General features: G+C 46.9%; 1 protein-coding gene across 1 annotated transcript in view; it reads left to right on the forward strand.

Moving 5' to 3' along the window:
• OBSCN (obscurin, cytoskeletal calmodulin and titin-interacting RhoGEF) overlaps positions 1–27,960 on the forward strand; it is a 206,571-nt gene that overhangs the window by 52,672 nt on the left and 125,939 nt on the right. The window contains exons 17-29 of the mRNA XM_077936688.1: positions 450–725; positions 1,820–2,095; positions 4,792–5,058; positions 7,743–8,012; positions 9,909–10,175; positions 13,391–13,657; positions 15,118–15,230; positions 18,538–18,691; positions 20,825–20,986; positions 21,955–22,059; positions 22,966–23,232; positions 25,599–25,868; positions 27,239–27,505. Of these exons, the coding sequence (XP_077792814.1) occupies positions 450–725; positions 1,820–2,095; positions 4,792–5,058; positions 7,743–8,012; positions 9,909–10,175; positions 13,391–13,657; positions 15,118–15,230; positions 18,538–18,691; positions 20,825–20,986; positions 21,955–22,059; positions 22,966–23,232; positions 25,599–25,868; positions 27,239–27,505 (2,961 nt within the window). The remainder of the gene's footprint in view (positions 1–449; positions 726–1,819; positions 2,096–4,791; positions 5,059–7,742; positions 8,013–9,908; positions 10,176–13,390; positions 13,658–15,117; positions 15,231–18,537; positions 18,692–20,824; positions 20,987–21,954; positions 22,060–22,965; positions 23,233–25,598; positions 25,869–27,238; positions 27,506–27,960) is intronic.

The following is a 27,960-nucleotide window of genomic DNA, read 5'->3' on the forward strand; positions in this document are numbered from 1 at the left end:
CATCTGAAGGGAGGGTGTTCCACAGGGCGGGCGCCACTACCGAGAAGGCCCTCTGTCTGGTTCCCTGTAACCTCACTTCTCACAATGAGGCAACCGCCAGAATGCCCTCGGAGTTGGATCTCAGTGTCTGGGTAGAAGGATGGGGTGGAGATGCTCCTTCAGGTATACAGGACCGAGGCCGTTTAGGGCTTTAAAGGTCAGCGCCAACACTTTGAATTGTGCTCGGAAACGTACTGGGAGCCAATGCAGATCTCTCAGGACTGGTGTTATGTGGTCCCGGCGAGAAATGTGGTCATTTCTCTTAGCACAAAGAGTTCAATCTTTAATTGTAGTCCCTGAATTTGTTGGTATGTGATTGAATCACACCCCAAACAGCAACAATCTGGCAGCCCCTGTTGATGCTCATTCCTCACCGACAGAAGCTCAGTTACTTTTCCTCTATGTTCCAGAGGTTGCAGATATATTTGTCAAAAAGGAGAAGGTGCAGAAGGAGATCAAAGCTGTCCTGAAGGAGAGTGCTGCTTTGGTCTGTGAGGTGGCCACTTCTGATACCCAGGTGAAGTGGTACAAAGATGGAAAGGCCCTCAGTACTAGCAAAAAAATCAAGGTGGTCTCTGATGGCACCTCCCGGAAGCTGGTATTGGAGCAGGTGGAGAAGAATGATGCAGGGAACTACACCTGTGAAGCTTCTGGCCAGAAACTGATTTTCAAGGTTGAAGCAGTAGGTAAGCTCCCTTTCCCTCTGCAGGAGGAAAAAAACCAACAACAGGATGCAATCCTAAAGTGATACGTTTGTTGGAATGGGGGAGAAATTTGACTCAGTTCATCTCTAAAGGTGAACCTACCTAATTTAAATTTCATTTGAGGTTCTCTACAGCAGGGGTCAGGGACGCGGGTGGCGCTGTGGGTAAAAGCCTCAGCGCCTAGGGCTTGCCGATCGAAAGGTCGGTGGTTTGAATCCCCGCGGCGGGGTGCGCTCCCATTGCTCGGTCCCAGCGCCTGCCAAACTAGCAGTTCGAAAGCACCCCTGGGTGCAAGTAGATAAATAGGGACCGCTTACTAGCGGGAAGGTAAACGGCGTTTCCGTGTGCGGCTCTGGCTCGCCAGAGCAGCGATGTCACACTGGCCACGCGACCCGGAAGTGTCTCCGGACAGCGCTGGCCCCCGGCCTCTTAAGCGAGATGGGCGCGCAACCCTAGAGTCTGTCAAGACTGGCCCGTACGGGCAGGGGTACCTTTACCTTTACCTTTACCTTACAGCAGGGGTCAGCGAACTTTTTCAGCAGGGGGCCGGTCCACTGCCCTTAGACCTTGGGGGGGCAGACTATATTTTTAAGGGGGGAAAATGAACGAATTCCTATGCCCCACAAATAACCCAGAGATACATTTTAAATAAATGGACACATTCCACTCATGTAAAAACACGCTGATTCCCGGACTGTCTGCGGGTCAGATTTAGAAGGCGATTGGGCTGGATCCGGCCCCCGGGCCTTAGTTTGCCTACCCATGCTCTAGAGCAGGGATCAGCAAACTTTTTCAGCAGGGGGCTGGTCCACTGTCCCTCAGACCTTGTGGGGGGCCAGACTATATTTGGAGGGGGAGAGAATGAATTCCTATGCCCCACAAATAACCCAGAGATGCATTTTAAATAAAAGGACACATTCTACTCATGTGAAAACACGCTGATTCCCAGACCATCCGCGGGCTGGATTTAGAAGGTGATTAGGCCAGATCCGTCCCCCGGGCCTTAGTTTGCCTACCCATGCTCTAGAGGTTTGGAGAACCTGGAAGTTCTTATGCATGGCATTTACTGATTGCAGAGCCTGAGGCAAAATTCGAAAGGAAAGTTCCCCAAGAGAAGCCGATCGTGGTTCAGGAGGAAAATAGCATCAACCTGTCAACTTCAGTGGTGCCTGAAGATGCCGAAGTCAAATGGCTCAAAGACGGAATTGAGATCAAAGCCAGCAAGAAGTACGAGATAAAAAAAGATGGCGCCTCTAGGACCCTGACTGTGAAGGTGGCCGATGTCAAAGATACTGGTGTGTACACGTGTGAGACCAAGAGTGATAAGCAGCAGTTCCAGGTGCAGGTCCAAGGTGAGGAACACTTCTCAGTATTACCGTATTTTTCGCACCATAGGGCGCACCGGACCATAGGGTGCACCCAATTTTTTGGGGGGGAAATAAAGGGAAAAAAATTATTTCCCCCCCCAGGCGCGGGGCTGGGGCGGGGGAAGCTCGAGCTTCCCCCGACCCCAGCCCCCAAACAGGCAGCTCTCCGCAAGCAGCGGAGCGCGCCCAGGCTCTGGCATGCAGGCACCTCTCCGCAAGCGGCGGGAGCGCTCCTGCCGCTTGCGGAGAGGTCCGCGAAGCCTGGACGCGCTGAGCTCAGCGCGCCCAGGCTCCGGCATGCAGGCACCTCTCCGCAAGCGGCGGGAGCCCAGCGCTGGGCTCCCGCTGCTTGCGGAGAGGTGTGCGAAGCCTGGAGAGCGTGAGGGGTCGGTGCGCACCGACCCCTCTCACTCTCCAGGCTTCAGCGAAAGCCTGCATTCGCACCATAGGACGCACACACATTTCCCCTTCATTTTTGGAGGGGAAAAGGTGCGTCCTATGGTGCGAAAAATACGGTAGTCAGAAAATATATATATATTTTTAACAATAATATTTATTAAATTTCATCAATAGACATAACAAAAAAGAAAATATACAACAACACAACAGAAAGGTGAAAAAGAAGAAGAAAAAATAGCAAACTTAAGATACCTAAACAGAAAAAAAGAATCTCAATTAATTAGTTAAAATGCATTTTCATAAAAATTTTGGTTGACTTCCTCTAATCTCCCCCATCAGAATTTCCTCTTAATTTGAATGTAGCAGTTTCCAATATCATTATTTCATAAAACAATATTACAGTCGTATTCCAATTTCTTTACCTCTCTTATAATACATTTTCTTATTTATATATTTAAGTCTAATTTAATCCTAGGCCTGATTGGTTCTTTCAAGTGGTTACATATCTTTAATGTTAGAATATTTGTTCAAATAGTCTTTAAATTTCTTCCAATCTTCTTGGTAGTCCTCCTCTTTCTGGTCGCGGATTCTCCCGGTGAGATCAGCCAGCTCCATAAATTCCATCATCTTCATCTGCCATTCTTCTACCGTTGGTAATTCTTGTGTTTTCCATTTTCTGGCTAATAAAATCCTAGCAGCTGTTATGGCATACAAAAATACTTTCACATCTTTTGGGGGCAATTCAGTACCTACTATCCCAAGGAGAAGGGCCTCTGATTTCTTAATAAATGTACATTTCATCATTTTTTTAAAATTCATTATAATTTCCCCCCAGAAGTCCTTTACCTTGGAACAAGTCCACCACATATGATAGAAGGTACCTTCTTTTTCTTTACATTTCCAACATACATTGTCACAATTATGGTACATCTTTGCCAATTTAACAGGGGTTAAGTACCATCTATACATCATTTTCATAATATTTTCCTTTAACATTGTACATGCGGTAAACTTAACCCCTTTCTTCCAAAGTCTCTCCCAATCCTCCATCATTATGTTATGTCCCACATCTTGTGCCCAACCAGTCCTAACCGACTTTACTTGTTCATCTTTTGTGTGCCACTCCAGTAGTAAACTATTAGTCAGAAAAGATTTTGCCCTCTCGGGGCCCCAAATGCTATGCCTTACAAGCCAAACCCAACCTATTTAAATGTTCTGCAGTTTGCAAGCCCAGCTCAATCTAAACTTGACGGCAATGAAAGCCAGGCTTCTTGTTGTTGTTTAGTCGTTTAGTCGTGTCCGACTCTTCGTGACCCCATGGACCAGAGCACGCCAGGCGCTCCTGTCTTCCACTGCCTCCCGCAGTTTGGTCAAACTCCTGCTGGTAGCTTCGAGAACACTGTATTTTTCTTTACAGCATTGGAGTTTCCTTTCGCTTCCAGGCATATCCGCAACTGAGTGACCTTTCAGCTTTGGCCCAGCCGCTTCATCAGCTCTGAATCTACCCCAGCCAAAACCCACATCTCTTGCCCAATGAATCATGGCTGCTTTCACCATTTCATCCTCAGTTTCCCATTCCAGAATTAGTTTATGCATCTTAGAAATCAACTCCTTATTATCTTCTGAAGACTCCCTTTAAAAATCAGAGCTTTGCTCTTTAAAAAACCCCCACTTCCTATATCTTTCTTAAATAGGTCACAGACTTGGTACCCAACCCCTCCTATTGCTTAGTGTGGACTTGCTGAGCTGTGGAAGCTGATACTTTGAGAACTGTTTGTTAAGCATAACATGCAAGGGAAGATGCCAAAACTGAAGGAGTTGTTCCTAACTGATACGTTAAATTCAATTTACAAGGTGTTACCGTATTTTTCGCTCTATAAGACGCACCAGATCACAAGACGCACCTAGTTTTTGGAGGAGGAAAACAAGAAAAAAAAATTCTGAATCTCAGAAGCCAGAACAGCAAGAGGGATCGCTGCGCAGTGAAAGCAGCTATCCATCTTGCTGTTTTGGCTTCTGGGATAGCTGCGCAGCCTGCATTCGCTCCATAAGACGCACACACATTTCCCCTTACTTTTTAGGAGGGGAAAAGTGAGTTTTATAGAGCAAAAAATACAGTAAATACCATTGACATTAGGCCTGCTGAAATTATATCAGAGTGGAAGCTGTTCCAAATCCAGTTCCATTGTTTCCTGGTTATTCCTTGACCCAAACCTCGCACCCATTTTCTCATACATGTATGTGTGCTGATGTACTTTCTGTTCCACTCAATTTAATTGCAGAAGTCCCAGTGAAGTTTGCAAAGAAGCTGGAACCCGTTAAAGCTGAGATCGGAGGGAACCTGACTCTGAGTTGTGAACTAAGCCAAGCTGGGGGCAAAGTTGTCTGGCGCAAGGATGGAGTGGAGCTCAAAGCAAGCAAGCGCTACCAGATGCGTGAGACGGGCGAAAAGCGTATCCTGGTCATAACTGGCCTCCGGGCAGAAGACAAGGGGGATTATTGCTGTGAAACCAAGGATGACAAGTGCAGCATTCATGTCAGCCCCACAGGTATAATAATAATAATAATAATAGGTAAAGGTAAAGGTACCCCTGCCCGTACGGGCCAGTCTTGCCAGACTCTAGGGTTGTGCGCTCATCTCACTCTATAGGCCGGGAGCCAGCGCTGTCCGCAGACACTTCCAGGTCACGTGGCCAGTGTGACAAGCTGCATCTGGCGAGCCAGCGCAGCACACGGAACGCCGTTTACCTTCCCGCTGGTAAGTGGTCCCTATTTATCTACTTACACCCGAAGGTGCTTTCGAACTGCTAGGTTGGCAGGCGCTAGGACCGAACAACGGGAGCGCACCCCGCCGCGGGGATTCGAACCGCCGACCTTTCGATCGGCAAGTCCTAGGCGCTGAGGCTTTAACCCACAGCGCCACCCGCGTCCCTGGATAATAATAATAATAATAATAATAATAATAATAATAATAATAATAATAATTATGCCCCACCCATCTGGCTGGGTTTCCCCAGCCACTCTGGGCGGCTTCCAACAGAATATTAAAATACAATAACCTATTAAACATTAAAAGCTTCCCTAAACAGGGCTGCCTTCAGATGTCTTCTAAAAGTCTGGTAGTTGTTCTTCTCTTTGACATCTGGTGGGAGGGTGTTCCACAGGGCGGGTGCCACTACTGAGAAGGCCCTCTGCCTGGTTCCTTGTAACTTGGCTTCTCGCAATGAGGGAACTGCCAGAAGGCCCTAGCAGTGGACCTCAGTGTCCGGGCAGAATGATGGGGGTGGAGATGCTCCTTCAGGTATACTGGACCGAGGCTGTTTAGGGCTTTAAAGGTCAGCACCAACACTTTGAATTGTGCTCAGAAATGTATGGCTCTGGGTTCAGGTCTTTGTGGTAGGAACATACATTCCAAGGTGCTGTCAGTAGCTGATCCAGAGATGGGCACCCAAAGGTCCATTGTCAGGGATGGGGGGTCTGCTTAGGGTAGGGCTACCCAATGCGGTGGCCTCTAGAAGTTTTGGACTACAACTCCCATCATCCCTGTTTATTTGCCATGCTAGCTGAGGTTGATGGGGGTTGTAGTCCTAAACCATATGGAGGGCATCATGTTGGGCTACCCCTGGCTTGGGGGATGTTTTGAAAGCAAAGCTGTGTCTCTCATGGGGTTCTGGATCTGCACAGACCACCTACAAGGGAGGATGGCATTGCAATGGTGAAGAAGAAGCATAGCAGGAAATGGTGCAAGAGGCTTGTTATGGTCCTGCATGAGGACCTGTTGCAAGCATATAAGGAATACCTGTTGCCCACTCAAAATGTGTCCAAGAATTGACAGACGCAGCAGTGGAGAAAAAGAAGGCAAAGTTTATTGCTGAGCAATAAAGACTCAGTGGAATAGTTTCCAGAGCCTGGGTGCCAAAGCCCCTGGGCATTGGGTTTTTTATACAGTGGTGCCTCGCAAGACGAAAAGAATCCGTTCCGCAATTCTCTTCGTCTAGCAGTTTTTTCGTCTTGCGAAGCACGGCTATTAGCGGCAAAGCGGATTAGCGCTATTAGCGGTTTAGCGGCTTAGCGGCTATTAAAGGCTTAGCGGCTTAGCTGCTAAAAGGCTATTAGCGGCTTAGCAGCTTAGAAAAAGGGGGGGAAGTGGGGGGAAAATCGCAAGACTAGCAAGATGTTTCGTCTTGCAAAGCAAGCCCATAGGGAAAATCGTCTTGTGAAGCAACTCAAAAACGGAAAACCCTTTCGTCTAGCGGGTTTTCCATCTTGCGAGGCATTCGTCTTGCGGGGCACCACTGTACCTGATTACAAACAGTGTAAAACATGACATATTCATATATTGCAGCAAAATCAAACAACTGAGCGGGCACAAGCTCTTCCTCTGCCCATGTAAAGAATACTTCTGCTTTTCTCAGATGGTGCATTGTCATTGCCCTTTACTCTAATTTTCAGTAATAAAGTGGAAAAGAAACCTATTTGACCGTTGAAACCTGAATAACCCCCATCATCTGTTATCGGCTAGAAAATGGCATCGGGGCAGACTGCTTTTTCCCGTTCCCCACCTCCACCCCATCTTGTGAACATGAGAAGCATTCTGGCGAAGCTTCCCTATAGAAAATGCCAACACATCAGATTTATTGTTTCCTTCAAGCACAATAGCAGGGCAGAGAGAGAAGTAGGGCAAAGGGCTTAAGATTTAAGCACTTTTAGCTCTGCTGAAGCCTTAGTGATTTGAACATCATTAGGATATATGGTTATATATGGATATATGATTATATAGAAATCATAAAGGTAAAATTCTTCCAGGTGGTCTTGACACAGGCCGTGTTCAAGTATGGGAAGGCTTGGTGCAGAGCTACATGCCAGCTGAGCAAGCACATGTTTCCCACCTCAAATTGGCCAAGATGACACTAATAAGGGGTGCCTTTTTAGGGGAACTTTGACACAGATGGGAAGAAAAGGTGAATGTTCAATGATGAAGGGCTGTAGCTCAGTGGTAGGGTGTTTGCTTTGCATGCAGAAGATCCCAGGTTCATTCCTCCCGTAGGCAGGATTAGGACTGTCACAAGTCTGAAACCCTGAAGTCCTGCTGCCGTTCAGGATGCACGATGCCTAGCTAGATGGAGCAGTGCACTGACCCCAGGATAAGGAGACGTCCAATGTGCCTTTATTCTATATGCTTAGCTGAATGCGCTGCATTATTATGACAATTAATCACCATCTCCTCCCCCAGTTCCTAGGCTGGTGAAGTTTGTCAAGGGCCTCCACAACATAGTAGCTGAAGAAGGCAAAGAGGCAGTTTTCAAATGCGTTGTCTCCCCCAGCGACGCCGCTGTCACGTGGAGTCGGAATGGAACCAAAATTGAAGCCAGTAAAAAATATGTCATATCCCAGGAGGACTCGAACCATAGCCTCACCATCACTGACTTGACTCTGAAAGACTCCGCTGCAATCTCAGCAGAAGCGGAAGGAGTAGAGAGCAATGCAACCCTCAAAGTGGAAGGTGAGAGGTGGAAAGTAGCAAAGAATGTCCACCACTAGGTGGATTTTGCAAGGCTGCAACTAAGCATGTAGCAGATGGAGATAGAACGGACTTCTGCGTTCTGTTTCTGGATGTAAAAGCGAACTGGGGGTGGGTGGGGGAGAGGGAAAACACTATTTGCAAGTGGAAATCGAGTACACCAGGAAAAGAAGTTCTAGCAAGCCCTTCCCCTGTGGTGCCAGTTTCCTAGAAGTAGGGAGGTTTTATGCAGGAGAAAAATTAAAAATAGCATTCCAGACCTGCAGTCTGAAATGGTACCATCCATTCTGTCCCCTTTATAACTTTTCCACCTTTTTTGCTACCTGTTTAGGTCAGGTTCAAGTTACAGAGAATAAGATGGTAGACTGAGGTGGCAGCATTCTGAATTGCACCACTTTAGATTCCAAATGGGGGGTGCGGGTGGTGCTGTGGGTAAAAGCCTCAGTGCCTAGGGCTTGCCGATCGAAAGGTCGGCGGTTCGAATCCCCGCAGCGGGGTGCGCTCCCGTTGCTCGGTCCCAGCGCCTGCCAACCTAGCAGTTCGAAAGCACCTCCGGGTGCAAGTAGATAAATAGGGACCGCTTACTGGCGGGAAGGTAAACGGCGTTCTGTGTGCTGCGCTGGCTCGCCAGATGTGGCTTTGTCACGCTGGCCACGTGACCCGGAAGTTTCTCCGGACAGCGCTGGCCCCCGGCCTCTTGAGTGAGATGGGCGCACAACCCTAGAGTCTGTCAAGACTGGCCCGTACGGGCAGGGGTACCTTTACCTTTACCTTTTAGATTCCAAATGGGGATGGTAAAGCTTGTAAGAGTAGATTGTAAGTCCCTCAGAGACTTGTGCTAGATGTCTTCCAATGATGACTATTCACTACCACCATCAATTTAATACCTTTGAATGCTACCGTGTGCTTTTTTGCAGGGTGGGACACACTCAGCCACACCACTTCCTCTGCTTAATTACGTTTTTTCACCCGGGGGGGGGGGGGCTACTCAAAGCTTTATTCATAGAATCATGGAGTTGAAAGGGACCCAAGGATCATCTAGCCCAACTCCCTGCAATGCAGGAATCAAACCTCTGGTCTCCCATCCAATTTGAGACCCTGCCTGACCCTGCTTAGCTTTGGAAACGTGCTATCAGTTTTGTTGCTGCACCACCAGGGGATATAAGCAGGGAGTTCCACATGTGCAGTGGCAATGTTCAAAAATGCTATTGGCAAAGCTGGATTTTGCTTTGGGTGGAGAATGACTATGTCAACTCTTAGAATGTTGCATTTTTCATTCCGCTAGATAAATGTAGCATAGGGTTGCCGTATTTCAAAAAGTGAAAACCCGGACACAAAGGTTGTTGGGTTTATTTGGGGGGTGGGGGAGCAGCAACCCTTAAATTGCTTAGTAGGTAATATACAAAGGAGCTCATGTCAAACATCCCCCCCTTCTGCATAACCGTGCCTAAAAGGTAAAGGGACCCCTGACCGTTGGGTCCAGTCTTGGCCGATTCTGGGGTTGCAGCGCTCATCTCGCTTTACTGGCCGAGGGAGCCGGCGTATAGCTTCTGGGCCATGTGGCCAGCCTGACTAAGCCGCTTCTGGCGAACCAGAGCAGCGCACAGAAAACGCCGTTTACCTTCCTGCTGGAGCGGTACCTATTTATCTACTTGCACTTTGACGTGCTTTCGAACTGCTAGGTTGGCAGGAGCAGGGACCGAGCAACAGGAGCTCACTCCGTCGCGGGGATTTGAACCGCCGGCCTTCTGATCGGCAAGCCCTAGGCTCTGTGGTTTAGACCACAGCGCCATCCGCTTCCTGCTATAACCGTGCCTAACTGTAGCCATTTCCAAAGCTCTCTCTACAATGTTGTATTTGTGTCTTTGTTGCCTGTAGAGACGCCAGTAACATTCGTGAAGAAACTGGAAGCCAGAATTGTTGAGGAGAAGGAGATGGTGACTCTGGAAGTAGAGCTATCAAAACCAACCACAGAGGTGAAATGGATGAAGAACGGCAGCTTGCTCCATCCAGGTGACAACATGGAGATCAAGGCCGAAGGGACAAAGCACAGCCTGGTGATTAAGAGTGCCGCCTGCGGGGACCGTGGCTATTACTCCTGCGAAACTCTCCATGACAAGACCCAGGCAAAAATAGCTGTGGAAAGTGAGTCAGGGATAGTTGCATGCCTTCACTTGTGGATGTTTGCTTTTTTGCAAATACAGCGCTTACCTCCTCAAATGCAATGGAACAAAAAAACCAACTCAAGGAAGATTTTAAAATGAGACAGAAAAGCACCCAAGGCAGAGACACAAGAGATAACCTAGCCATGAGTCTGCCTGGGATTTGGTGGAAAAAACCCACACAATCTGCAGCTCCACAGGCTCCTTCAGTATAAGGTGGTTCCTTAAAGGTAAAGGGACCCCTGACCATTAGGTCCAGTCATGACCGACTCTGGGGTTGTGGCGCTCATCTCGCTTTATTGGCCAAGGGAGCCGGCGTACATTTTCCGGGTCATGTGCCCAGCATGACTAAGCCGCTTCTGGCAAACCAGAGCAGTGCACGGAAACACTGTTTACCTTCCCGCCTGAGTGGTACCTATTTATCTACTTGCACTTTGACGTGCTTTCGAACTGCTAGGTTGGCAGGAGCAGGGACCGAGCAATGGGAGCTTGCCCCGTTGCAGGGATTCAAACCGCCAACCTTCTGATCGCCAAGTCATAGGCTCTGTGGTTTAACCCACAGAGCCACCCGCGTCCCTAAGATGTTTCCTTAATTCATGGTAAAAGCATTCACATGACTAGGGATAGGAGAGAAATTCGATTCAGTTCACATTTAAAGGTAAACCTACCTAATCTACCCTTTCTGAAACCAGATCCAAACCGAAACACAGCTGTCATCTGGGAAATTCACACTTTTCTGGCTTTTACAGTCCAGTTCTCCAGCCAAGAAATGCACACAAAGATGCATATACTAGGATAACATGTGCATAAAAATGTAGATATTGGTGAAAATATTTCAAAATTCGTTATATTAGGGGGAATTGCTTTGCGAAATGTGTACATTAGGGGAAATTGCACACAGACATATGCCTATTGGGAGAAATTTGCATGACCTTAAAAAAAACAACCAATAAAATTGCAAACCAATGTAGAGAACTGAACTTAAGACTGGAAAAATGAGGAAAGGGAAGAGGCTGAAATTGACAGATTTGCCGATCCTTCCACATCACTGCATGGTCCACGCCCTCCATATTTTCATTAAGTGAGTTTGGTCATGTTAACTGTTCCACCAATGGAGAGACTGGTTTCCTTAACAAAAAGCATTTTTTGCCTCTGTTTCCTTGCTGTACTGCAAGGCAAGTATTCACTTGGGCAGTGCTTGTGTGTGGAGTTGGTGCTTTTGCTAATCCCTTCCCCAACAGCTCTTCCTCAAAATAACCTTAGTATGCCTACAAGCACATTCCCCAGTCCTGAGTGATAGAATACCCACTGACCCAGTCCAAAGGTCATCCCTATAACTGGTATGATGGATTTTTTTTGTGGGGGGGGGGAGTTGTCCTGCAAACTCTGAATCTTAAGGGAGTAGAATATCAGAAAAGGGGCCCTGAAGTGACAGGTGTACATTTGGTCAAAAGATTTCTAGACCTGTTCCACACATCACAGGACATCATACCTGGTTCCCCAGTGAGTATACCTGTGTGATGCACATATTTCTTGCATTTACATGCTTGTGTTTTTCGGCCTAGTTGTAGCATCTTAGGTGTACATCTAACACATGTGTGAATCAGCCATTAAGCATTTGCAAGAACTCTTACCTGGGTGTTGACTGTGTTTATCTGTGAGGATGACTTCCATCTGTGCCGTTTGTTATGTATATAATTGAATGCCTCAATACATGCTGCTCATCACTAATAATATGCCACCAGAAAGCAGCAATACCTGTGTCTACAGAAGTCCTATTGCAGTGCCCAATGCGAGTCAACAACCTATAGGTGCAAGTCACGCTCACTTTTATAGAAGAGGGGGACATAGATTAGAAGTATTAGGTGTGGACAAGAATCTGGTTGATGTACCTTGAGCAAAAATGTGCATATTATTTTGGGCTGTTTTGAAAGCATTCATCGTACACATTTTGGAAGTTCAGAATTATGAAATGCCCTATTCCAATAGGTTTCCAGAATGTTAGGGATCCAAATATCAAATGCCACAGACCCTAGATAATAGAAGTCTAGATAATAGACTTCTGAATACTTAGGCTTAGGAAACAGAGACATTAGAAATTATGAAGTCTAGACTGTGAGAGGTTTCAAAATAAAAAACAGCACTATACTATACTTTCTTTGCTTGCAGAGAAGCAAGCAAGGTGGGAATCTCCCATGGGAGTCCTGCTCAGTGGTGTATTTAGCTCAATTATTGATCCAGGAAGGTTTATGGGTGTTTTCTTAGAAAGGTTAATCATGTATGCTTATTTTTTATTTTGTCCCGACAGTAAGAACATAATCATAGAATCATAGAATCATAGAGTTGGAATAGACCACAAGGGCCATCGAGTCCAACCCCCCGCCAAGCAGGAAACACCATCAGAGCACTCCTGACATATGGTTGTCAAGCCTCTGCTTAAAGACCTCCAAAGAAGGAGACTCCACCACACTCCTTGGCAGCAAATTCCACTGTCGAACAGCTCTTACTGTCAGGAAGTTCTTCCTAATGTTTAGGTGGAATCTTCTTTCTTGTACTTTGGATCCATTGCTCCGTGTCCGCTTCTCTGGAGCAGCAGAAAACAACCTTTCTCCCTCCTCCATATGACATCCTTTTATATATTTGAACATGGCTATCATATCACCCCTTAACCTCCTCTTCTCCAGGCTAAACATGCCCAGCTCCCTTAGCCATTCCTCATAAGGCATCGTTTCCAGGCCTTTGACCATTTTGGTTGCCCTCCTCTGGACACGTTCCAGTTTGTCAGTGTCCTTCTTGAACTGTGGTGCCCAGAACTGGACACAGTACTCCAGGTGAGGTCTGACCAGAGCAGAATACAGTGGCACTATTACTTCCCATGATCTAGAAGCTATACTCCTATTGAGTATAGCAGTATAGATGCTATACTCCTATTGAGTATAGGAGTATAGCTCCTATTGAGTAAGCACACAAGAAAACTGGTGTGCTTAAGTCCTCCTGCTTACCCAGTCCAGCATTCTAGCAGTCAAATGCCTCTGGAAATTTTGAATCAGGGCCTGAAGGAGATCACTACCCCGTGTCTATTTCTTGCTAGTTGAATCCTTGGTGCAGTTTCCAGAAGTCATGCCACCTAAATGGGAAGAATGGTAAGCCTGGGCATCTTACACAACTAATTCTTTGTGATATTGCTTTGTTCCCAAGCGAGACCCATCAAACTGGTGAAAGGCCTTCAGCCAATAGATACCCATGAGGGGCAATCTGCTACATTCGAGGTGGAGCTGTCACATGAGAATGTGGAAGTTACCTGGATGAAGGATGGCGTGAGGCTGAAAGCCAAGGACAACTGCTGCATTAGTGTCCAGGGGAAGAAGCATTCGCTCACTCTTTCATCCCTTGAAATTGAGGACTCGGGCCTTGTTGCCTTCAAGGCTGAAAGTCTTCACACAACTGGCAGACTTAATGTGAAAGGTAGGCGTTCAGATCTTGGATGTCTTTGTTGTGCAACTCTGTTCGTTGGGTGCGTGAGACACATCTCCAAAGCACAGGGCCTACTGGCTCTATTGAGCATCAGTTCCATTCAAACGTTTTGCTGACCACAACGTGAACCGCCAATAGAAGCACGCAGTAGGGGGTGCCTAGCAACCACAGGAGTCCCATCCCCAGGTCAGCCCAGACGTTGCTGGCAAACACTTTGTTATGTACTGAGCTTGGATCCTAGAACAATAGGCAGGTAGGATCCTAGAAGGAAGCAACCTGATTGGCCTGCAGGAGCCGCCCAATCCGGCTCCAGGAGGAAGTGAAACAGCAACCTGATTGGCCTGCAGGAACAGCCCAATCCGGCTCCAGGAGGAAGTGAAACAGCAACCTGATTGGCCTGCAGGAACAGCCCAATCAGGCTCCAGGAGGGGAATTGAATCAGCCAATCACACGGGACCCATTGTGTAAATAATGTATATATAGCCAGAGGTTTTGGGGAAAACCACTCACTCAGTGTTTACCATGAGCTGAAATAAAGAGCATGAAATCAACACTCAACTCCAAGTATATTTCACCCTTCCTTGTGATAGCGAGGTAACTGCAATACTGCAATACCTCAGGGACCGCCTCTTCCCATATGAACTGACCCGGGCTCTGCAATCATAATCTGAGACCCTTCTTCGTGTGCCTCCTCCTCAAGAGATCCAGAGGGTATCAACATGAGAGCAGGCCTTTTCTGCGGTGGCTCCCCATTTGTGGAATGCTCTCTCCAGGGAGACTTGCCTAGTGCCTTCCTTACATATCTTTAGGTGCCAGATAAAAACATTTCTCTTCAACCAAGCATTTGGCTGATTAACATTCTTTTTGGTTTTAAAATGTGCTGGCAGGAGTTATTGGTTTGTGTTTGTTTCACTATGTGTTTTCTCTTTTTCTGTTGTGAACCACCCTGAGATTTTTGGATGAAGGGTGGTATACAAATTATTATTATTATTATTATTATTATTATTATTATTATTATTATTATTATTAATCTGCCCTGGGATACTTGGATGAAGGATTATTATTTAATAATAATAAAATGCCTGCTTGTGGGATGGACTGGTTCTCTTTCACAGGCAGTATTATTATTATCATATGACAGTAGTAGTAGTATTATTATCTGCTACTACAGTGGACGCTCTGGTTGCGAACATGTTCTGTGCAGGATGCACATTCGCAACCCGCAGTGTTCTCAACCCGTGCCTGTGCACGCGCGGGTTGCGATTTGGCACTTCTGCGCATGTGCAAAGCGCGATTTAGTGCTTCTGCACATGCGCAACCACTGGAACCCGGAAATAACCCATTCCGGTACTTCCGGGTTTCGGCGGTCCACAACCCAAAAAAACCGCAACCTGAAGCGCCTGTAACCCGAGGTATGACTGTATTACCATTGTTGTTTTTCTTTTTGGCAGAACGGCCCGTGAAAATAATTAAACCTTTGCAAGACATTAATGCTCAGAACAAGGACGAAGTGACCTTCGAATGTGAACTTTCCAGACCTAATGCAGATGTCAAGTGGCGTAAGGTAATAATAATAATAATAATTTATTATTTATACCCCGCCCATCTGGCTGGGCCTCCCCAGCCACTCTGGGCGGCTTCCATAAGAACCAAAAATACAGTAAAATCACATGTTAAAAACTTCCCTGAACAGGGCTGCCTTAAGATGTCTTCTGAATGTTAGGTAGTTGTTTATCGCTTTGACATCTGCTGGAAGGGCGTTCCACAGGGCGGGCGCCACTACCGAGAAGGCCCTCTGCCTGGTTCCCTGTAGCTTTGCTTCTCGCAATGAGGGAACCGCCAGAAGGCCCTCGGCGCTGGACCTCAGCGTCCGGGCAGAATGATGGGGGTGGAGACGCTCCTTCAGGTATACTGGTACTGAATTGACTTGCCATGTGACTTTTCCTACCTTAAGGAAATGGGGTCTGATGTGTCACATGGACTCTTCCGTTGCAGAAAGTTCAGGGTGTTGTGTAGTATTTGTGCTTACTTACAAATATGTAGCTTGAACATAGGTGCTTAGCACCCCAACAGATATCCAAAAATATTGCAAAGCTCCAACTCAGCTTTCTGACCCTCAGCCTTTCTCAGTTTGAGCTGCCCGTTTAAGCATTTTTACACAGGCAGCTTGATGACTTCCCACCCAGCCAAGGGATGGAGAAAGACACACTCACTTCTAGAACAGCTGCTAGCTATTGTAATTCAAGGACCTGCCACCCGCTTGGGGATAAGAAAGACACATGGACGCAGTATATTAGGTTAATGGGCTAAAAAAGGCCACAACTTTATTGATTACAGCATGTGAGAGGTATTGGCTTAGGCATTGGATAAAACAACAGAGTGTGACTCCACCCCCTCAGGGAGGGGTGAGTCTAACAAGGGTTAACCGCCAGTGGGAGGAGCCTGTTGATGCAAATACAACTGAAAGCTCCCCCTGATGTCACCGGGGGTCGTGCCATGGCCCTAGCCACCAGCAAGGGTGTCGGACAGGATCCACAACCGCCAGATTCCTTTACTGGAATCAGCGGCGTAGCATGGGTTGTCAGCACCCAGGGCAAGGCAAATAATTTGCACCCCCTAACCCGGGGCAAGGCAAGTAATTTGCGCCCCCTAACCTGCTGCCGCTGCCAGCTTCTTCTTGCTGCTGCCTGGGCTGGGGTATTTACGGTAAGGTAGCCACGGCGGTGGCGGCGGGTCCGTGTCAGGTGATCTGAGGCGAGTTGCCGCTGGCGCTGCCGCCCAAACGACGGCGCTTGCCCGGAGGAGGAGGGCAGAGAGGCGAGGAAAATGCAACATGGCCCAGCAGCTGCAGCAGCAGCGGCGGTGGCGGGGCTGTGAGGAGGGGCTGCCTGGCGCGCCCTCCGCGGCCCTGACGCGCAGGGACCGCGGTGAGCGCTGAGAGCCGCTGCCAGCTTGTCGGTTCCGCGAGACATGGGGCTCTGCTACAGCCTGCGCCCGAGGCTCTTTGGCGACTCCGGAGAAAAGCGAGAGCGCCCCCCCCAGATGTTGCGCCCGGTGCGGCGGGCCCCCCTGCACCCCCCACGCTACGCCACTGACCGGAATACCCATAAAGTGGAGGGGTAGGCGATGGCCACACCCTGCCCTCCAATACACAACATATTCCAATGCCTAACCGCCAATACCTAAAAGTTGTGACGATTTGCTACGAGGTAGGTGAAAAACCAAGAGGCCGGTGCCAATTTGCCTGTTGGATAAAAATTCCTACCAGGCCCCTTGGACAACCAAGGCGGCCAACCACAGATCCATAGCAATGTCAAGAACCAAGCAGTGAACTAAAGGGAGGGTAGGTGTGTGATCTGATGAAAATCAGCAGCGGAATGAAAGGGAAGTGCTGCTGCGGCCGCATGTGAGCGGCAAAACCCTGCCCCCAAGCCTCCACCTGATTGGTTGGCTATCTGGGGGCGTGGCGCAGCAGCCAGGCCAGCCCGGCAGGGGACTGGAACGCCCCCTGCCAACACGGGAAACGGCTCCTGCTCACAACTCCTCCCCTCTGTAAGGAGGAGAGGCTTTGTCAAAGGCAGCCAATCTTCATAACATAGGGAGCAACTTAGCCAGAACAAATTACAAGTCCACGCATACCTGGTATGCTTCAAGCAACATGCATAGAAGGAAAACCCATCTGCAAAAAATGCAGAGCTGGGAATCCCTGACTCATTAAGAGACCCCCAAAAGTCTTTCAGCTCAAGCCCACAATCCCATAACTGTAATAATCAGAGCAAGACTGGACACTCAGGAGCATTGAAACATTGCACTAAATTGTATTACAAGAAACTCATTCCTCTTGGAAATGTATGACACAGTCTCTCCTCTTGCGTGTCAAGGTCCCCAAGACCCCCCCCCAATAAAACGCAGCTGACACAAGATTTTAGTTTTAAGGTTTTGGGCATAATTTTGGCCACAAGCGATGTGAGTGGTTGCTTAGGCATTGGTTGCGACTATCTGACCCCACATGGGGACAGACTGACATTCGCCCGCTTGCGAAGTCAGTAAAGGGAAAACATTTTGGAGAGAGAGAGACGGGACTGGGAACCATGCCTCACTTCTCTCCAAATGCTCCCAGGGGCTCTTGCGTGGCCCTAGCCCCTTGACAGGGGTTCGGACAAAAGTATGGTGAGCCCCTGGGTTCCTTTAATGGAAAACCCTTGCAGCAGCAGCAGCAGCAGCATTTTGGAGGGGCAGGCACAGCCAATCCATGCCCCTCCACCAACCAACTCCTAAGCCAATGCCTAACCGCAACCTTACAAGTTGTGACGATTTGCTACGCAGTAGGCAAAAACCAAATGGCACCAGCCAATCAACCAGAGGGACAAAATTCCTACCAGGCCCCTGCCCCAAAAGCAGATAACCCCATTACAGGCATAGCAAGGTCAACACAACATCCCTAAAATTGGGGATGGTGGGGTGGGTGATCCGATGCGCACAGTGAAAAGAGGAAGCTCAACGCTGCACGTAGGGTATTTAAAGGCTATGGCTGTCAATCACAAAATGGCAACATATAAATCTCCCCAGCAACAGCAAATTCAATGAAATGGTGGCTCATTCTCAAATCTGAAATTGACTTTCTAGAGTCAGTGGCAACTTTCTTAGGAACACAATGGCAGTTATTAAATTCTGGCAAATCTCCAATGGGGCCTCAGGTGTGAATTATATCCTGTCCAAACAGAGTTTTGTGGATCTTGAATGAAAGTATTATAGTACCTTCAAACAGTGGAATACTTTCTTGTTCCACACTGATTTTGGTGAGACAAGAACGCTGCAATTAAGAGGCTTGGCGAGTCTGTTAAAACCTGATTTGGGCTTCTTCCTTTTAGGATGGAATCGAGCTTCGGCCAAATAAAAAAATTGCAGTCTTTGCACGAGGGACCACGAGAAGCCTCACAATTCACAAATGCGAATTTGAAGACAAAGGGAAATATATGTGCGATGCTGTTGACGACAAGAGCTCAGCTACCTTGGAGGTCCATGGTATGTTTCAGGGGGAAGAACAAAAATCTTTTCCTTTCCGAATGACTTTGCCTAAAACGCTGCCCAGTCATCAGGCCGATTCACATGCGTATTTATTAAGATTCCATCACGGCTGCATCAGGTGGTGCCTTGCATGTGAGAAGGAGGACAGATAAAGGTCACAGGTAGAATGTTTGTGTCACTCAGTGGCCTGGTTTGCACTTCACAGTAAGCCAAACTGTGGCTTTGCTCATCCCCTGTTCCCTGTGTGGTGCAGCAGCTAGTGGTGGTGTAGTGGTTAAGAGCAGTAGTCTCGTAATCTGGGGAACTGGGTTCGATTCTCCGCTCCTCCACATGCAGCTGCTGGGTGACCTTGGGCTAGTCGCACTTCTTTGAAGTCTCTCAGCCCCACTCACCTCACAGAGTGTTTGTTGTGAGGGAGGAAGGGAAAGGAGAATGTTAGCCGCTTTGAGACTCCTTAGGGTAGTGATAAAGCGGGATATCAAATCCAAAGTCGTCTTCTTCTTCTACGCCAAGATCTGGTTTAGTATGTAACTTTACCCCAGGATCATGGTTAAGGTCTCCTCCTTAGGTCTGTCCTATTGTTGCCCATCAATGGTACCACCACTGTGCTTGTAAGTACAGGATGTAGATGAAAGGCAAGGGAGCATCTCAGGGAAGGAGGAAAAAACCATCTAGCCAAAGGTCCATCTAGCCTAGCATCTCATTCTCACAGTAGCCACCTGGGTGCTTACAGAAAGTCCACCAGCAGGAGAGCCTGAAAACATGGTACATTCTGTCCTGTTAATACCGATAGCTTCTGGGGTGCGGATGTGTGTGAGAGTCCAATTAAAAGGCATGCTAAACAGGATTATCATTTTTCCGCTTTTTAGCATAAATTGAACTAATGGACACTATCATAAAGGGGGAGTAGAATGTATATTGAAAGTGCTGATATCTACAGTTAGGCTGTGTAATTGCTCCATTAAGAATCTTTGTTATGTGATGAAACTTTATGTATTTTTTTTTACTACTACTAAATGATAAACGGGACGCGGGTGGCGCTGTGGGTTAAACCACAGAGCCTAGGACTTGCCAATCAGAAGGTTTGAAACCCTGTGACGGGGTGAGCTCCCATTGCTCGGTCACTGCTCTTGCCAACCTAGCAGTTCGAAAGCACGTCAAAGTGCAAGTAGATAAATAGGTACCACTCTGGTGGGAAGGTAAACGGCGTTTCCGTGTGCTGCTCTGGTTCACCAGAAGCGGCTTAATCATGCTGGCCACATGACCCGGAAGCTGTACACAGGCTCCCTCGGCCAATAAAGCGAGATGAGTGCCGCAACCCCAGAGTCAGCCACAACTGGGCCTAATGGTCAGGGGTCCCTTTACCTTTACCTTTACTAAATGATAAACAAGCAAACAAATAAAATAAATGACATTTTAGTTCAGTTGGGGTGAACTGATTAGACAGTCTAGAGGTCAAAGGGCCTCAAACCTTCCCTTTCACATCACCTCCCTACTCACAGCTAAAAGTCCGCTTACCCCCTTTTAGGGGTGCAGGGGCATTGCACCCCTAAATACAGATAAGTTAGTTTCCATTAGAAATAATGAACTGTTGTGAGACTGACGGAAGCCCAAAGAACGAAAGAACAAAAAACACGAAAAAATGAAATAGTTAAGAAATGTCAGTTTATTAGGAAAATGGATGACATGGAAGAGGTACTTTTTAAAAACATTTGTGTTTGATCTGTGAAGTATTAGTTTAATAATGAATGACTTAATGTTGTTTTATTTATGATTTTCTTTTTTCTTTATTAAGACTTAACTGTATCGGTGTATGATATTTATGTTTCCGTTTTTCATTTTTCTTTTCTTTTTCTCTTTTCTTTTTTTTAGTAACATTTCTTAATTTCTTTTTTCTTTTTCAAGTTTGTAAATTTCAATTTGTACATATTTGCAATAAAATTTAAAAAAGAAAGAAAGAAAGAGAAAGAAAGAAAGAAAGAAAGAAAGAAAGAAAGAAAGAAAGAAAGAAAGAAAGAGGAAGGGCAGAGGAGCAGTCCAAAAGGAACACATATTGCCTGGGTACAACTTATTCCAGAAGTCAGTAGGAGCAAATATCTTCCAGTAAAATACCTCTTTGTAACCCCTTAGCCCGAGATATCAAGATAGTGAAGCCATTGGAAGATGTGGAGGTGAGCGAGAAAGAGAGTGCTTCCTTCACCTGCGAAATTTCACACGACGAGGTTGAAACCCAGTGGTTCAGCAACGAAAACAAGATCCGGGCTGGAGAGAACATCAGGTTGCGCCAGGACGGTAGGAAAGGGGACAGCCGATGAGTAGAAACATTGGATTTGTTTTCTTGTTGGAATGGCACATGGGGGAAGACCACTGGAAAGCGAGTCTCAGTTGTTTAGGTCTCTTGCATAAGTAAAGCTTGATGGCAGACCTTCAGATCACATGCATATCAGTTATACAGTGGACGTTCGTGTTATGCACTGAAGTACTCACCCTGGGCCAGTAAGGGGATACTATAGATAGTTTTCACTCAGGTCTACATATGCAAATAAGGGATTGAAAGTGATGTTCAGTGATTGGATAGTTACAGAAAGTTACAGTTACGTTGTACTGGAGCTCTATATAAGCAGGCTGGCTGAACCCTTCAGTTCAGTTCTGTTCTGGCCTGTGAATAAACAAGAGCTGTCTGAAGAATCGCTGTGTCGTCTGATATGTTCACCCACAACATAACAGTTCGGGTTGCAAATGTGATCCATGCGGGATGCATGTTCGCAACCCGCAGTGGCGTGTCTGCACATGTGCGGGTTGCAATTCGGCGCTTCTGCACATGCATGACCCCCAAACCCGGAAGTAACCCGTTCTGGAACTTCCGGGTTTCAGTGTGTCCGTAACCAGAAAAAATGCAACCTGAAGTGTCTGTAACCTGAGGTATGACTGTATACCAGTTTGAGTGTTGTGGCTTTCCCCAAATAATTATGGGAAGTGTTGTTTGACAAAGGTGCTAAGAATTCTCAGATGGATATATCTAGTCTACTTACAGAGCTATAAACCCCATGATTCTCTGGGCTAAGGAAATGAATATTAGACTATGTCCTCCAGGGGTAAGGGGATTCTTGTGTTGTGGGATTCACTACTAAAACTGTGCTTTCTGTTTCCTCTTGGGCAGTACAAGAGGCTACAATGGGATTAAGGAGGGGGTGACTAACGTGTGGTACAGATCTCAAAACTGATGGCCCGTAACTGTGAGTTTGTGTCTCTGTTCACAGGGAAAAGCTACGCGCTAGTCTACAGAAGCGTGGAGATGGAGGATTCAGCAGAAATCAAATTTGTTGCTGAGAAAGCAGAATCCCGGGCAAAACTTAAAGTAAAAGGTAATTATTATGGCATTGTCGTGCAGTGTGGCTTGTTGTTGTTGTTGTTTAGTCGTTTAGTCGTGTCCGACTCTTCGTGACCCCATGGACCAGAGCACGCCAGGCACTCCTGTCTTCCACTGCCTCCCGCAGTTTGGTCAAACTCATGCTGGTAGCTTCGAGAACACTGTCCAACCATCTCGTCCTCTGTCGTCCCCTTCTCCTTGCGCCCTCCATCTTTCCCCACATCAGGGTCTTTTCCAGGGAGTCTTCTCTTCTCATGAGGTGGCCACAGTATTGGAGCCTCAGCTTCAGAATCTGTCCTTCCAGTGAGCACTGAGGGCTGATTTCCTTAAGAATGGATAGGTTTGATCTTCTTGCAGTCCATGGGACTCTCAAGAGTCTCCTCCAGCACCATAATTCAAAAGCATCAATTCTTCGGCGATCAGCCTTCTTTATGGTCCAGCTCTCACTTCCATACATCACTACTGGGAAAACCATAGCTTTAACTATACGGACCTTTGTCAGCAAGGTGATGTCTCTGCTTTTTAAGATGCTGTCTAGGTTTGTCATTGCTTAAAAATGCACCTTCAGTTTGGTTAATTGTATAAACGGCTCAGGACCACAATACCTCAATGACCGCCTCTCCCCATATAAACCGACCCAGACCCTGTGATCATAATCTGAGGACCTTCTTTGTGTGTCTCCTCCATGAGAGTTCAGGAAGGTGGCAACACGAGAACGGGGCCTTTTCTGCAGTGGCTCCCCATTTGTGAAATGCTCTCCCCAGGGAGGCTTGTCTAGAACCTTCATTATACGTTTTTAGGCGCCAGGTGAAAATGAATACCAAATGTTTTGAACTTCCTAAAGCACTATATAAATTCAAAGCAGTAGTGCTAGTAATGGTGTTTCTTTCTCCTCCTTTAGAACTGCCTGTAAGGTTTGTGAAACCTCTCCGCGTAAAGATTGCAATTGAGAAGCACCGGGGCTTTCTGGAGTGCCAAGTGTCTCGCCGCAATGCTGAGGTCAAGTGGTACAAGGATAACAAACTGATCCAACCTGGCGAAAAGTACGAGATTGTCAGCGACGGGGTCTACAGGAAGCTCATAATCAACGAGACGGAGTTTGCTGATGAAGGCATTTACACCTGCGATGCCATCGATGACAAAAGCAGTGCTCAGTTTTATGTGGAAGGTACTAACTTGTTCTCAGCTGGAATATGGGGACGGAACCCATGAAACGGAGTAGTCGTGCCGTTTATCTAAATATCGCAAGATGGGTGGGTGGAATCCCCATAACCAAGAAGAGCATCATTTAGATTTCAGGCTTGTCCCTGCCACCCCTGCCCTTCTTTCCCGACAAGGTGTTGTGGAAATGCAGGCAAAATATTTGCCCAGTTCTTTTTTTAAAATTTATTTAATTTTATTAACATATAAAACACATACATTTACATTTACACAATACACAACACACTACCTTATTTTCATAACACAAAACATACCTACATTACTCTATATAATACCTACCTATACTATACATATCAACATACCTACACACCTACCCCACATGGACACCTGCCAAGTGATTAATAATAATAATAATAATAATAATAATAATAATAATAATAATAATAATTTTTTATTTATACCCCGCCCTCCCCAGCCAAGGCCGGGCTCAGAGCGGCTTACAAGCAATAATAAAAACAAGATGAATGATTACAACTTAAAAACAAAAATAAAATACAACATTAAAATAATGGAACATTAAAATATTAAAATGTAGCCTAAAAAGGATAAGTGAGTGTATGAATTACACTGTTTGACACTGGAGCAGACTGCTTTGAAAAGTAGTGGACAATCATTCGTTGGATGTCTTTAAACATAGCTTGGATGGACATATGTCAGGGAATCTTTACTTACTAGATGACTTGTGATTCTATATCTATTGATCAATCTATCAATTGATCAATCTACACCCCCCCAAATCAGAGATCACTGGCCAACAAGTGACTTGACTTCCAGCCGTTCTTGTTCTGCTATTTTATTTTTCCAACTACCTTAAACACATTTCATTATTTCTTTAATCTCTTCTTCTGTCTTGACTTTCCTCTCCTTTCACTCTAATCATTTTCTGGATTCACTCAATAACTGTTAGAAATTCTACTTTTCCCACATAAATTTTGATGTATTCCTTAAAGATAGCCCACTCCTTATTCACTTTTTGTACGATATTTCCTCTTATCCTCCCTGTTAGTTCGGCAATATGGAAGTATTCCATCATTTTAGATAGCCAGTCTGTTTTAGTTGGGACGCTGCTGCTTTTCCAATTTTTGGCAATCAATAACCCTGCTGCCATAGTTGCATACATAAATATTGGTCTGCAGTTTTGGGTCCTACCTGCAGGTGACCAAACAGCCATTACTGAACAAGAGCCAGGTTCATTGCGTTGCTGGTTCTGAACTGAGGTTGAAGCAGATTTGATGGTAAAAATGCTACTATCGCTGAACCTTACCCCAGAACATTAGGATAGCTTTACATGGCAGTTTCTCCTGCTGTTGATCCAGAATGTTAGGCACACAACTTGAAGTGTAGGAACTGATATTACTTAAAAGGACTTCCCCATGCTGTAAGAGGCTTTCTACTTCTCTCTGCCGCATACATGAATTGTGTTTTGTGTTCTGCGCCCTTTTTTATGGAAGGAACTGAACAGATTGAGTAAAGGAATCAGTCCATCGGAGATCTGCATAATATCCTGTGGGAAAGTGCCCTTTTAACAAAATTCAAATCATCAAACGTCTTGATCACCCTAACTTCCTAGCTGCAGCAAAAAGCATACCAATAAGATTTTGGTATAATCCAAAAGATTCCAGAAGAACATATCATAGTATATAAGGATTGTCCTTCCAATCTAAGCCTGTGCACTTGTAATGGGAAAAGATTTGTCAGGTTAAATGTGCTTAGAATTGCAACCCCACAATAGAACTGGGCTTGATGATTGACATGGGGCTGCCACTGAAAATGACAGCTTTGGGTCAACTCCCCAATATTTGTGTTGCATAATTTGCTGCCATGGTCAGAGGTGGGGAAATAAAGAGAACCAACAAGGAAAGTCTGCCTGCAATATGGATAAAGAACTGGACTACAGCTCCCGCCAGCCCAGCTAGGATAGCCAGTGGCCAGGGGTGATGGGATTTGTAGTCCAGCAACATTGACGTGAAGGCCACAGGCTACCCACTCTGGGCCTACAACAAGAGCAGAAAGAGGAGTCAGAACGTGGTAGGAGGCTGCCATGTTTTATCAGAAAACCATGTGCGTAATGCCTAGTTTTGCTCTTAGTGGACAAGCGGAAGGGTTTAAAAATATGCTACTGAATATTATTATTTTTTCCTGCTCCTCTTGTCCTAAGATGGACCAAGGAGCCCAGCAATGTTCAAATCTCAACTTTATCTCAACATTATGATGATTTTAAATAGCTGTTAATAAGCTCTCACTACACGGTCTGCGTGGAGGCAGCAGGATGGACATTTGACCTTTTTCTCTTTGGCTCCTCCCTGTCCTCAGAGCAATCCATCAATATTGTGAAGGAGCTGAGGGATGTGGAGGTCAGTGAGCCAGCGGAAGCCAGGTTTGAGTGCGAAATCTCCATTGAGTCTGTCAAGCCCCCCAAATGGTCTCTCCGCGGAGAACTCCTGCAGGCCGGCAAGGATGTTGTGATAGAACAGGAGAGGAGGCTCCACCGCCTGATCCTGAGGAAGACTGATGTAGAGATGACAGGCACTATTCAGTTTGCCATTGGCAAAGCAAAGTCCACAGCGAACTTGGTGGTGAAAGGTGAGTCACTTCTTCCTCAGAACTTGAAACAGCAGCAGCAGCAGTTCTGTTCAGGGTGGCTCTTGAGGAGAAGGCAGGGGGGCCTTCTTTTAGATGAGCAACATTCAGTGGCGCAAGAATGGAAAAGAGATTCAGAGGAGCCAAAAGTATGATCTCTGTGAGGAGGGGACCTGCTCCATATTGATCATCCACGATACCTCAGTCAAGGATAGTATTGTGATGGCATGGGACTCGGGTTCGGACTCGGAACTAGAGGAGTCTCGGTCCGCACTGGATCCTCTGCCTCAGGCGGCATCTGAACCAAGTCTGGGGCCTGATTCTGAAGAGCCCCAGTCTGCACAGGTCCCCCTGCAACAAGCACCAGCTGGGCCAAGTCAGGGGCCTGAGCCTGCCCTGGCTCCAGATGCGGGGATGACCTCGTTGCCTTCAGCTGGGCCATCACTTACAGCTGCTCCACTACCGGTTGGGTCAGGGGAGGCTGAGGCGGCCTCTGGGTCTAGTAACCCATTGACATCTCCTGAGCTGCAGAAACTCAGGTCTGAGAGAAGGAGAGACCTGAGTACTCGCAGGAGGAGTGCTCACCTTTGGGCGAGACAGGGAGGTGGGTCACCAGGGGATCAGGACCGGCTGTTACCCCGTCAGAGATAAAAAGCTGCCGGACCCCACCCCAGGTTGCGGGAGCAACATTGCTGCTTGCTGGAACCTGCCTGTTACCCTATGCCAGACCTAGCCTGGTTTCCTGCCTTGGCCCTATTGGATTGACTCCTCATGGAATCCTTGGATTTGGGACCGGACCTGGACTGCGTTGCTTGGGTTAACCCCCGGGCCCAGCACAAGTATGAGTCTACCTAGCAATATAATTCTGTGGTTCTTTCCCCCTTCATGCATTGGTAAAGGTAAAGGACCCCTGGACGGTTAAGTCCAGTCAAAGGTGACTATGGGGTTGCGGCGCTCATCTCGCTTTCAGGCTGAGGGAGCCGGTGGTTGTCCACAGACAGCTTTCCGGGTCATGTGGCCAGCAGGACTAAACCGCTTCTGGTGCAATGGAACACCATGACAGAAACCAGAGCGCACAGAAACACCGTTTACCTTCCTGCCACAGCAGTACCTATTTACTTGCAGCGGCGTGCTTTCGAACTGCTAGGTTGGCAGGAGCTGGGACAGAGCAACAGGAACTCACTCCCTTGCGGGGATTCGAACCGTCAACCTTCCGACTGGCAAGCCCAAGAGGCTCAGTGGTTTAGACCACAGCGCCACCAGCGTCCCTCCTTCATGCATTAACTAGCAGTTGTGCATAGTTTCCCCTAGATCTGATTCATTGCCACTTCTTCTTTGTCCACGGTGACCCTCCCTGCTGCTTCTCTTTGTAGATCTTCAAGTGACTATTACCAGGCACCTAGAAGACAAGGTTGTCCAGGAAACCCACTCGGTTGTCCTTTCTTGTGAGTTCAAGCCTTCTCCAAAGGTTGTAGAATGGTACAAAGACCACACCCTCATCGAGCCCTCAGAGAGGTTTAAGCTCAAGAGGGATAAGAACACAGCAGAGCTAAAAATCCTGAAGTTGTCTGTTGGAGATTCTGGTGTTTACAAATGCAAAGCTGGGACTTCAGAGACCAAGGCCTCACTGACCATTCTGGGTACGTAGGTGAAACAACGGAGGGAAGGTGAGGGGAGTCCAGCCTTGCTTTATGTGCAGGAAAAGAAATTAGCAATTTTCTCATGTGTATACTTACTATTAGAAATTGGGTGAAATCTGTTAAGTGAATAATTTTTAGTGACATGTCTATATGCCACATTAAGGCAGATAGAAAAAGCTCCACCCTCTGGCACCTTTGAAAGATGTTAATAAATGCCCCCTCAAATGCAAGAGAGACTGTTGCCTCTTTTTGCCCAGTTCCTGTTTGCCTTGACTCAGTGTGATGGCCTGGGACTCGGGCTCGGACTCGGAAGCAGAGAAGTCTCAGTCTGCACTGGATCCTCTGCCTCAGGTGGCATCTGAACCAAGTCTGGGGCCTGATTCTGAAGAGCCCCAGTCTGCACAGGTTCCCCTACAACAAACCCAAGCTTTGCCAAGTCAGGGGCCTGAGCCTGC

This window comes from Podarcis muralis, chromosome 12 (genome assembly GCF_964188315.1).
Source record: "Podarcis muralis chromosome 12, rPodMur119.hap1.1, whole genome shotgun sequence".
Taxonomy (NCBI): domain Eukaryota; kingdom Metazoa; phylum Chordata; class Lepidosauria; order Squamata; family Lacertidae; genus Podarcis; species Podarcis muralis.